The sequence below is a fragment of the Oryctolagus cuniculus genome, chromosome 14 (genome assembly GCF_964237555.1).
Source record: "Oryctolagus cuniculus chromosome 14, mOryCun1.1, whole genome shotgun sequence".
NCBI classification, from domain to species: Eukaryota; Metazoa; Chordata; class Mammalia; order Lagomorpha; family Leporidae; genus Oryctolagus; species Oryctolagus cuniculus.
Window position 1 is genome coordinate 68,683,995 of NC_091445.1, and position 12,300 is coordinate 68,696,294.

A 12,300-nucleotide genomic window follows, 5' to 3' on the forward strand; every position below is an offset into this window, starting at 1 on the left:
TGGGGCGGGGGAGAAGAGGGAGGGCGGGGGAGGGAGAGGCGACCCGGGAGTCGTTGTGGGCCGCGGGCCGGACCGGGTCCCGGGGACGGTGGGAACCCGGGCTGGGCGGAAGGGCTCGGCGGGCCGTTGGCGGGCCGCTGCGGCGGCCCGGTCCCCTCCCTTGCCGGACTTGCGCGCCCCGGCGTCCGGAGCCTCCGGCGCTGTGCCCACCCCGCTCCAGCTCGCGTCTCCCGACTCCAATTAGGTCAGGCTCGGAGTCCCGCGGCCGCGGCTCCGGCCCCCAACGCGCGGCGGCCACTCGGGCTCGCCTTTCTTTCTTCCCTCGCCTTCCTCTTCTCTTCCCTCACCCTCCCCCATCCCTTTCACGTTGCTGGGGTTTTGTGTGTTGTTTTTCATTTTTTTTTTTTTATAAATTTTATGCTTTAGGGGTTTTGTTTCTCCGCCCGACCTCATGGGTGTACATTATCATGCTCCTCTTTTGTAGAGCATCCCGACGGCCATGGAGGCCGAAGAGACGATGGAATGCCTTCAGGAGTTCCCTGAACATCATAAAATGATCCTGGACCGATTGAATGAACAGCGAGAGCAGGACCGCTTTACTGACATCACCCTGATTGTCGACGGTGGGTAGGGCAGTGGGCACCGGCGCGAATTTGGGGCTTCGGTCTCTTCCCTTCCACCACCCGCCTTTTTTTTTTTTTTTTTTTTTTTTAAATCCACCGTCTGTGACTCCCTCCCAAAGTGTGCAGGGTGTGCGCTGGGACTGGAGGGCACTTGTCAGCGACTGCTCACGTAGGTCCTGCTGCAGGAGGCTGGTTGGCCAGTCCTGCTTTCGACACATTGTGGGGTTCATCGCATTTTAGCTGCTCCTCGAGCCGGTTGAAGTTTTTCTCCTTGCACACTTGAGTGTAAAATGATGGCGTTGGGGATTGGGAGGATGTCACAGCATGTCTGGCTAATATAGCTCCTGTGGGTGAGCCGCTTTGAGGAGTCCCCCCACTGGAGTCCCTTGGGAGAATGTGAGAGAGTCCTTCGCAGCACTCACATCAGCTTTGGGAGCCCCCAAAATAAAGTGGGTTCTTGCCAGAATTAGGAGTTGTCATTATAATGGAGGCAAGTCCTGCATGATACCTTTTCTGTTTAGGGAAGGTAAGCTTTTTGAGACAAGGTCTTGTTTATTACAGGTCTGTCACAAATTAAACTAACAAATATTAGGCACATTAAAATATTTCCTATCACAGATGCATCCAGCTTTGTGCTTATTCTGTGTTTTTTTCCTTCTTTCCAAATGATGTATGACATTTTGTGGTTTTTTATTTTTGTATATAGCAGTATGATATACTTCTCACTAGTTAATTGAAGGTAGCGGAAAGTGTTAGACTGTTTACCTAAACTGGCCTTTGGAAGACTGAGTTTATAAAGCTTTTGAAGTAAAGATTTGGTTTTCATCTAATTAAGATCAAAATCTGCCAAGATACCTGCCAAAAATATTTTTACTTTAGTTCAATAATTTATGTAGGTACTATGAAGAAAGATCTATTTTGCTTGATGTAATCTTCTGGGTTATAGTTTCACATTTGATTTTTGTGTATATGTTTGATTTTCTTTTTTTTTTTTTTTTTAATGTAGGACACCATTTTAAGGCTCACAAGGCTGTTTTGGCTGCTTGCAGTAAGTTCTTCTACAAATTCTTTCAGGAGTTTACTCAGGAACCTTTGGTGGAGATAGAAGGTAAATGCAATACTTAGTACACATAGCTGGCTCTTTAAGTTTTAAGGCAGTTAATTTGTGAGCATACAGTGGGAGACAGGCATCAGTAGTTCCTAGTAGGTGACTAGATAAATTGTTCTTTTGCTACCTGAAAGAGTTCTTAGTTGTAGTAAAGTGCTTGGTAGGATGATCTGCTAGGAAAAAGTCTTGGATGGTAGATGTTGGTGTCTAAAAGGAATTCTTGTCATTGCTGAAACCAGTGGTCACTCTTTCTTGAAAACATGCACTGAAAGTGAATTATAGTCTGTTTGGTGGGCTTGTGGTTCATATTGGTGGGTGTGCTGCAGGTTACAGAAGAGGCCTCTAAAGGCGCAGTAAGGCGCAGTGTGACTTGGACTGCTGTAATATGGAAGAGGCAAAGGAAGATGAGCTGAAGTTGCATTCAGAGGAAATTCTAGTCAGGTTGCAGAATGAGGTGAAGGGATCATCCACTAGGTATTACCTTGAAATGAAAAGTGATTTTTGTACTTGGCTCTTTTAACAATAGCTAGCCAAATGCAAGGCTTTGTGCTCTGTAGTTTATGTCTGTCCTCTGGGGCTCATAGCAATCTTTTGGGAAGTTAAGTGGTGGTATTTTCCAATTTACACATCAAGGAGCAGATTCCAAAAGGATACTTTGCCCAAGGTTGCTCAGCTTATGAGGAATTCAGTTTGTGCTATTCATTACCATGCCTTTGTGCTTTGCTACTAAATGCCTCTCCCACCACCACCATCAAATTCAAAAAGAGTAGGAAATAATTCTGTTCGCCTGCATGAGTACAGAATTTTAGCTTCTTCCAGAGTTACTCAATTTTGGTTTGTATCTCTTTTCACTGTGTACATATTCTTTGTTATGAACATGTTGCCTAGAAACACTATTCCCTTGGAAAAATTTGGTGCCTAGGGAAGTAAAGAAAACAAAGAGTTAAGAATATCTTTATTTTGTTATATTTCAGTGTAGCCTTCCAGCTGATATATCTGCAACTAGATTATCTCTTGATGATCTGATGGACAAAGCTCAGGCATAATAGAAATAAACAAAGCTTATTAAAGTGAGAGTCTGACTGCATGGAGGGTATTGGTTTTTACTATGAGGCAAGACTCCTTCAGTTCGTTCACCTGAGGCTTACTAGAATATCCCTTACCAGGTTACTTTACCTCAGTTGCATATTTATCTCCTCATCTGAAGAGTTAATAGGCTGGTAATCATTAATTGGAACAACATTTAGAATGCCTCATTAATGGGAGCTTATCTCATTGAATACTTGCTATATGTTATGTGTTATGCCAGACTCCAGAAATGAAGAATTGGTGAGGTACCTTTTAGAACCTATTTAATAGTGGGTTAAGAAAGGACTGCAGAGAGTGTCGTAAAGACTTCCTATGGAATAGTATTACTGAGGGAGGAGAAGGAAAGTTTTAGTCTACCTTGAAGAGAGAAAACATTTTGAAGAGAAATTTGCTTCTGAGCAGAATGAAAGTTAAGGGGGGGAAAAAAAAGCTCATATTGGGATTTTCTCTTCTGTCTCAATACTGCTGACCTGCTATGTCATGGTAAAGCACATACAAGCCCAAGGAAGTAAAATGCTAAAACACTTTTTGTCATTTGGCCACATTCAGGTTTAAAGAATTCATTTGATTCAGTGTCTTATGCCCTTAACTTTGGAATAACTGTCTAGAAAGATCCCTGGCTTCAGAGAAAGCTCTGGGTGTATAATTTAAAAACTTTAGTTCTAGTCATGCATTACTGTTTGTTGGTTTTGTGACTTTGGACATCTTAGCATCTTTCTTTCTTGTCTGTAAAATATGTTGAGTTTTGGATTGTATCATAGACGTTTTGAATATCGTGGGACTGGGGGCTGTTAAAATCTTCTGGAGAATGTTTTTTTTTTTTTTTTTTTAATTTTGATTTTGTGTTTTAGCAGACAATCAACCTCGTTAGGTTCAAATTGCCCAATGTGGGCTATGGGTCAGATTCTGATTTAGTCTTCAGAATCTTTGTAATGCTGTTCAGGTCCCATGTGTACCCCCTTAGGACATGGGTGTCACAGCCCATGCTGTGGTGCAGTTCTCAAAGCCTTTGTTACACTGTCTTTGGTCAGTTCTGCCAGTATAGCTCTGGTGAGCTCAAGATTACATACAGAGATTTCCACAATTTCCTCTGTATTCAGGCTCCCGGCATCTTTTCAGGGTTCTCTGCCTAGAAACCTGAGGTTTTAGTCTGTGATGTTGTACCTTTCTACAGATGGACAAAGTGATGAGAGACAAAAAGTAGAAGGGAAAAAAAAAAAAAACATGCATTCCCTTCATACTGTTCAGATCACAGTCTCCTAGTTCCCTTGTCAGAAGGAAGTATCTCTCTGCCACTCTGGGCCATTCCCCTACACTCACCATCTTCTTTCCTGGTTTTGTAGCCAAAAAGAGTTCCTCCTGGAGCTTTTTTCTGTCTCCACCCACTGCTCGGTTTTGGGATTTGGGCTCTGCTGAAGTCTAAACTGGGACATGTGGGAGAAAAAAAAAATAAAAACCAGGAAACTCAATGTTTGAGTTTTGATTTTTCTCTCCTTAGTCTGCTTTGTTTACTTTTCAGAATCCTTGTGTATTTGCTTTGTATATTCTCCCCAGGATTTTTAGCTCTAATTAGCAGACAAGATGGATGGAGTCTGTGGTTTTTTGTTTCATTTTGTTTTGTTTTTAAAAATTTTATTTATTTGAAGGTCAGAGTTACCAAGAAAGGGAGACACAGAGAGAAAAGGAGAGAGATCTTCCATCCACTGGTTCACTCCCCAGTGGCTGTAATGGCCGGGGCCTGGGCCAGCCTGAACCCAGGAGCTCCATCCTGGGTGCAAGAATTTTAAACACATGGACTATCTTCCACTGCTTTCCTGGGTACATTAGCAGGGAGCTGGATCGGAAATAGAGCAGCTGGGTCTTGAACCAGTGCCCAAATGGGATGCTGGCATCATAGACAATGACTTAACCCTCTGTGCCACAACACCAGCCCGAGGGTGGAGCCTGCTTTCTCTAGCCTAGCCAGAACTGGAACCCCCATTTGTAAAATATGAATAGTGACTTATAGATGTACAGTAAATGTGAGCAGTACTGCCCTAAGACAGTTCCAGTGTGCAGTCAATGTTGAGGCAACAGCTGGAGCTGGGCCAGTCTGAAGCCAGGAGCCAGGAGCTTTCTCTGGTTCTCCTACTTGGGTGCAAGGGCCTAAGCACTTGAACCATCCTCCGCTGCTTTCTCAGGTCAGAAGCAGAGAGCTGGACTGGAAGACAACTGTCCAGGACATAAACCGACACCTATATGGGATGCTGGCACTATAGGCAGAAGCTTAGCCTACTGTGCCACAGTGCTGGCCCCTTGTGTTATTTCTTAATATTCAGATTGCTTTGAAACATTTTAAAGATGAGCACTGAGCCTCAGAGGTTCTGACTTGCCCAAAAATCCCATACTTGATTCAAGAAGTGAAATTAAAACTCTAAATTTCTGTCTCCTTGAGTGGTATCCTTTGTACAAATATAGGGTGCTGATTTGAGTATTACATGGTACTCTCTCAGTAATCCTGTGTTGCTCAGAAGCCTCACTTAGGTGTTTAAAGTGGATGATTTGTAGTTGTACATGTTGTATACAATTTGGACTTAGGCATTGCTTGATCTAAAATGTATATAAAAATAACTTTGTCTTCCTGTTAATAGCTTTTTATTGCCTTGCATCAGTAGATTGAAAGAATAATGCATAGCATTAAGGTGCGCAAATAAATAGAGTATCACTTTGGAATTATTTTTTTTTAAAGATTTATTTACTTATTTGAAAGAGTTAAAGAGAAATGAGAGATCTTCCATCTGCTGGTTCACTCCCCTAATGGCCACAATGGCGAGGGTTGCACCAGATCAACACTAGGTCGCAGGAGCTTCTGGGTCTCCCATGTGGGTGCAGGGGCCCAAGAACTTGGGCCATCTTCCGTTGCTTTCCCAAGCCTTTAGCAGAGAGCTGGATTGGAAGTGGAACAGCCAGGACTCGAACTGGTGCCCGTTATGGGATGCTGGTGTTAAAAGACAGCAGCTTTACCTGCTATGTCACAGTGCTGGCCCTGCAATTAAATTTTGAATAAGATTTACAGAAAAGTTAGAACCATAGAATCTTAATTTTGAAAGTAACTTAAATTTATTTCTGCTTTGTGTGCCTGCATTGTAGGAGACACTGTTAGGTACTGTGAAGTGAGTGTACAGTTCAAAATTTCCTTCAAGTAGCTTACATCCAAGAGATGTCTGAATTATAATTATCAACACAGGTATAGAGTTGAGCCCAGGGAAGTGTTAAAGAGAGTTTCATTTTTAAACCATGAAGAAGCAGAGTCTGAACAGACTCGTAACTACTGTGGAACTGAAGCAGTTCATGAAAGCCTTGCAAAGAAAAGCCCAGGATCAGATGACATCACTCACTAGTGAATTCAGCTAAACATTTAAATAATTAACTCCAATTTTTTTTTTTTTTAATTTTATTTATTGGAAAGAGTTAACAGAGAGTCTTCCATCCACTGCTTCACTTCCCAAATGGCCGTAACTGTTGGAGTTGGGCCGATCTGAAGCTAGGAGCCAGGAGCTTCTTCCGGGTCTCCCATGCTGGTGCAGGGGCCCAAGGACTTGGGTCATCTTTTACTACTTTCCAAGCCATAGCACAGAGCTGGGTCGAAAGTGGAGCAGCTGGGACTAGAACTAGTGCTCATCTGGAATGCCGGCACTGCAGGCAGGAACTTACCTGCTATGCACAATACTGGCCCCTAACACAAATTCTTGTCACATTCTTCTCAGAAAGTAGGAGAGAGAGGAATATTTCCAAATTGATTTGAGCCCAGCATTACCCTGACACTGACGTAAGACATTAAAGATGTCTTCTTTTTTCCCCTCTCCTCTCCCTTCCCCTCTCCCTCTATCCTCTCCTCTCCCCTCTCCTCTCCCCTCTCCTCCTCCTCTCCTCCTCCTCCTCCCCTCTCCTCCTCCTCCTCCCCTCTCCTCCTCCTTCTCCCCTCTCCTCCTCCTTCTCCCCTCTCCTCCTCCTCTCCTCTTACTCCCCTCTCCTCCCCTCCCTCTCTCTCCCTCTCACTCTCTCACACACACACACACAACCATAGGCCAGTATTCCTGAGAAATATAAATGCAGAAATCTTCAAGAAGGGGTGGGTATTTGGCGCAGTAGTTTTTTGTTTGTTTTTTAAGATTTACTTATTTATTTGAAAGAGTTACAAAGAGAGAGAGGTCGTCCATCCGCTGGTTCATTCCCCAATTGGCTGCAATGTCCAGAGCTGTGCTGATCAGAAGCCAGGAGCTTCCTCCAGGTCTTCTCATACAGGTGTAGGGGTCCAAGCACTTGGTCCATCTTCTGCTTTTCCAGGCCATAGCAGAGAGCTGGATTGGAAGTGGATCAGTGCCCATATGGGATGCTGGCACTACAGGTGGCAGCTTTACTTGCTGTGCCACAGTGCTGGCCCCGGCACAGTAGTTAAGATGCCACTTGGGGTGCTTCATTTTGTATTAGAGTGCCTGTGTTCAGGTCCAGTTCAAGTTCTGATCCAGCTTCCTGCCAGTGGGAGGCAGCAGATAATGTCTCAAGTACTTGGTTCCCTGCCACTCACCTGGGAGACACAGATTGAGTTCTGGGCTCCTGGGTTTAGTCTATGCCGTTGTGGGCATTTGGAGAATGAACCAGTAAATGGAAGATCTCTCTTCATCTGTGTCTCTCTGCCTGTTAAATAAAATGGGAAAAAAAAATTCCTCAACAAAATACTGTCATGGAATTCAACAGCATATTTAAAAGATCACACATGATCAAATGAGATTTATTTTTGGGATGCAAGAATAGTTGGACATATAAAAATCAATGTGATACGCTGCATTGGCAGAATAAAGGGTAAATATCACATGATCATCTTAACACATAAAGTAAATAAACCTTGGACAAAATGTATTATTTCATAGATATGGCATCAGAAGTTCAGGCAGCTAAAAAATAGACAAATGGTGATGTTATATCAAGGTAGAAAGCTTTTGCACGCAAAGGAAAAAATTTACAATGAAAAATCAACATACAGAGTAGGAGAAAATATCCATACCAAATAATTAAGGAATTAATCCTCAAAATATGACTATAACTCATAGTCAAACAAAAAGAACCTAATTACACCATTGAAAAATAAGCTAAGAACTTGAGTAGACATTTCTCCATTCTACAAATGGCCAACAGGTATATGAAAAACTGCTAAACATAATTAGGCATGGGAAGTGCAAATCAGAACCACAATTAAATGGCACTTCACACCTGTCAGGATGACTATTACTGAGAAAACAGAAGACAAATATTGGTGAGAATGTAGAGAAATTGAAACCCTTGCACACACTCTTGGTGGGGGTGCATGAGGCTATTACAGAAAGAGTGTGGACGGTCCTTAAAATTTTGTCAGTAGAAATACCCTATGATCTAGTAGACATATTTCTGGGCATTTATCCCAAAGAACTGAAATCAGGTTCTCAAAGAAGTATTAGTCCTCCTGTGTGTGTTGCAGCTCGGTAGCCAAGATGTGGAAACAACCTAAATGTCCATCAACAGATGAAGGGAGAAGGAAAACATGATATATGAAGGGTCCCATAAGTTCCTGGAGGACAATATGTTATGAAACAGCTATATATAGATCTCAGAATTAATTTCAAGTCTCCCATGTGGGTGCAGGGGCCCAACCACTTGGGCCATTTTCTGCTTTCCCAGGCCATAGCAGAGAGCTGGATTGGAAGAGGGTCAGCCAGGACTCAAACCTGGGCCCACCTGGGATGCTGGCGCCACAGGCAGTCTTAGCCTGCTATGCCACAGCACTCAGAATTCTTCTTTCCATATACTTTTTTGAGGTGCTCATTGTATACAGCTCATGGAAAAATAGAAGTGAGTGTTTTGGTGCAAAAAAATTTTTTTTGAGATTTATGTATACTTTTTTCATAATCATTTTCATGAGCCTTTTTAAGATTTGTATGCATTAATTTCAGAAGTTTTTAAAAAGATTTATTTTATTTATTTGAAAGGCAACATTACTGAGTGAGAGATCTACTTGTTTACTCCCTAAATGGCCGTGATAGTCAGGGCTAGGCCAGGCTGAAGCCAGGAGTTCCATCAGTATCTCTCACGAGGGTAGCAAGGGTCCTAGTACTTGGACCACCTTCTGCTGCCTCTCCAGGCGCATTAGCAGGGAGGTAGATTGGAATTGGAACAGTCTGGACATGAACCAACATTCCAATGTGGGATCTGGTGGCACAGGCGGTGGCCTAACCCACTGTGCCACATGGCTGGCCTTCAAAAAATGTCCTGCACCAAAATAAACTTATCTTTTAATTCCATTTTACACAAAATTTTTCTAAATACCCTTTTAGGATACTTCAGCCTTTAAAAGGAGGGTAATTTTGCCATATGTGACAAATTGAAACTTGAGGGGCCTGGCGTTGTGGCACAGCAGGTTAAAGCCACAACTTGCAGTGCTGACATCCCATGTACAATGCCAGTTCTGGGCTCAGCTCTCCACTTCCAATCTGGCTCTCTGCTAATGCACCTGGGAGGGCCTTTGGGCCCCTATTCCCACATGGGAGACCTGGAGGAAGCTGCTGGCTCCTGGCTTTGGCCTGTCCAAGCCCCCGGTCATAGTGGCCATTTGGGGAATGAACCAGTGGATGGAAGATCTCTTTGTCTTTTTTTTTTTTTTTTTTTTTTAAGATTTATTTATTTTACTTGAAAGTCGCAGTTACTCGTAGAGAGAGAAAGAGAGAAAGATCTTCCATCCACTGGTTCAGTCCCCAGATGGCCACAATGGCCAGAGCTGCACTGATCCAGAGCCAGGAGATTCTTCCAAGTCTCCCACATGAGTGCAGGGGACCAAGGACTTGGGCATCTTATTGCTTTCCCTGGCCATAGCAGAGAGCTGAATCGGAAGTGGAGCAGCCAGATCTCAAACCAGCGCCGATATGGGATGCTGGCACTGCAGGCAGTGGCTTTATCCACTACACCACAGCAGCGGCCCCACTCTGCCTTTCAAATAAATGAATCTATTAACACAAGGAAGAAGAAACTTGAATACATTACACTAAGTGAAATAAGACAGAAAGACCAATACTATATATTTCTACTTAGATATTTAAAAATTGATAGAATCATCGAGTGGAATAAAGATTAGCAGGGGCTAGGGGTAGGAAAAATGGGCAGTTAACAATTGATAGGCCCAGTGTTTCAGTCAAGCAAGATGCAAACTCTAGCAATTTGTACACCAGAGTACCCAAAGTCAGCAATAATATACTCTTAAAAATTTATTAAAAAGAGTAGAGCTCAATTTTTTTTTACTACAATAATATACATGTTTCATTGAAGATGTGGCATCAGAGTTGGGCCTTCAAAGATTGTAGTTGCTCAGCATTCAGGAAGGAGGGTAAGTACTATTAAAGCATGGAAGTCGTTAGAGAATTCAGGGTTTAAGAAATAATGTGTAGTTTGGAATTGAACTGGTTTAAAATTTAAAATGTTAAGTAGAAAAATAATATGAAGGACCTTGAAATAATGACAAAGAAGCAGTACACTTTATTTACTAAGCTATGGAAAGCCTTGAAGATTTTAGAGCTGAGTTGACACAGCTGTAATCTCTCTGGCACAAAATGTAGCATGTCCAACATGTACTATGTTTGAATAATAGATATTACAGTTCTTTAAGATTAGTTTCAGAAATCTTTGGGAAAGATCTTATAAAGTAGTATGCTAGGTGGTGTTGAAATTTGGCTACAATGTTGTTATACAATTAATGAATTTTTCTGGGAAATAATTTGCGAAAATGACACACACTAATCAAGTTCTTAGCATCGGACTTTTTTTTTCCTTACTGAATGTTTTAGGCTTTGAATTAATGTGAATACATGCTAAAGTACATCTTCTTTACAGGTGTTAGTAAAATGGCCTTTCGTCATTTAATTGAGTTCACTTATACAGCAAAATTAATGATACAAGGAGAAGAGGAAGCCAATGATGTGTGGAAAGCAGCAGAGTTTCTACAAATGCTGGAAGCTATCAAAGCCCTTGAAGTCAGGTAATTATTTCTTTTAAGATTTACTTATTTGAAAGGCAGAGTGACAGAAGAGAAATGGAAGATCTTCCATCTGCTGGTTCATTTTCCAAATGCCTACAACAGCCAGGGCTGGAACCAGACCAAAGCCAGGGCTTGGAATTCCCTCCAGGTCTTCCACATGTGTGGCAGGGACCCAAGTACTTTGAGACATCTGCCTTCTCAGACACATTAAAAGGAAATTGTAGTAGTAGCAAAGTGGCCAGGACATGAACCAGCACTCTGAGATGGGATATGAGCATCACAGTTGGTGACTTTTAATAATGCTATGCCACAACATGCACCCCTATTCATTCCTTCCTCCCTCCCTCCTTCCCTTCCGGTTTTAAAGGTAGGCAGAGAAAGAGCGTGTGTCATGCCATGAAGATCTGACATTTTGAAATTAAGACTAAGGATCTGTAAAATTTTCCTGGGTTCTTGCTGTTCTTTCACTTGCATTTGATTTCTTGTCCTTGTTTAAAAACTGTGAAGATTAAACCAAGAAGCATTTTTGTTATCTAATATTCTTTAAGGTGATTATCTTTGGATTTCTGTAAACTGTTTTTGTTGGATTCAAGTTGCTAATTATTTGTACCAAACCTTGTTAGCCAAACCTTTTGTAGAATAAAGATTGACGTGACATTGTTTAAAAATAAGTAAGGAAATTGGTGAAATGAAATAGATAGGCCAGGTGAGAGATAATCAGTCAACTTAGAAATATAAGTAAGATGCTAGGTGTGCTGTATCTAGCTTAGTTCTGAAGCACCTTCTGCAGAAGAAACAAAAATTACTCTATTACAACATTTGTTGTGAGAACAGATCAATTGCTAAGGCGCCATTCTTGGTATTAAAAATTTTCTCCTAGGAAGTGTTTGGAAAACATTAAAGGATATAATGAACAAAGAGCTAAAAATCCTCACATAGTGAATAGTGGCAGTGTAGTATAGTGACTAAGGACAGTTTCTGCAAGCTTTCTCTCTGGGTTTACATCTTAACTCTTTGCTGTATGCTCTTAATGAAGTTATTTAACCTCCTAGCAGTTCAGTGTCCTTATTTGTGAAGTGGGGATAATAGTGATACTTCGTAAATAGGATTATTTGTAAAGGATTAATAAATTAATGCATGGACAGTGCATAGCCTGGTGTATAACACATAGTACTCTGAACTATTGGCTTTTATCAACTCGTACTGGTTTTTGATGGTGACCCTCAATAGAGGTCACTGGCATGACACTAAATTAGAGTTTGGTAAAATGACAAAATGAGCTAATACAATTCATTGGCATGGTTTCATTGGAAGAGAAAAATGACAGTAAGAAATTGAACTGTAATCTATAAATACCATGTCTTTTAACTAGTTTGATGACAGTTCAAGGTTAAACTTTTCTGACAAGAGCTTGGTCATTCTCTTGAGGTATATGTTCTGTG

General features: G+C 41.8%; 1 protein-coding gene across 12 annotated transcripts in view; it reads left to right on the forward strand.

The window, feature by feature from the left end:
- The window catches only part of ZNF131 (zinc finger protein 131), a 35,712-nt gene that overhangs the window by 663 nt on the left and 22,749 nt on the right, over positions 1 to 12,300 (forward strand). For 7 of the 12 annotated variants that reach the window (XM_008262162.4, XM_070056688.1, XM_070056682.1 and 4 more), the window contains exons 2-4: positions 485 to 623; positions 1,630 to 1,731; positions 10,714 to 10,858. In XM_008262162.4, the coding sequence (XP_008260384.1) occupies positions 500 to 623; positions 1,630 to 1,731; positions 10,714 to 10,858 (371 nt within the window). In that variant the 5' untranslated portion in view covers positions 485 to 499. Of the gene's footprint in view, positions 1 to 11; positions 245 to 484; positions 624 to 1,629; positions 1,732 to 10,713; positions 10,859 to 12,300 lie in introns of those variants that run through there. The other 5 variants (XM_051853504.2, XM_070056687.1, XM_070056686.1 and 2 more) reach the window with 3 other exon arrangements.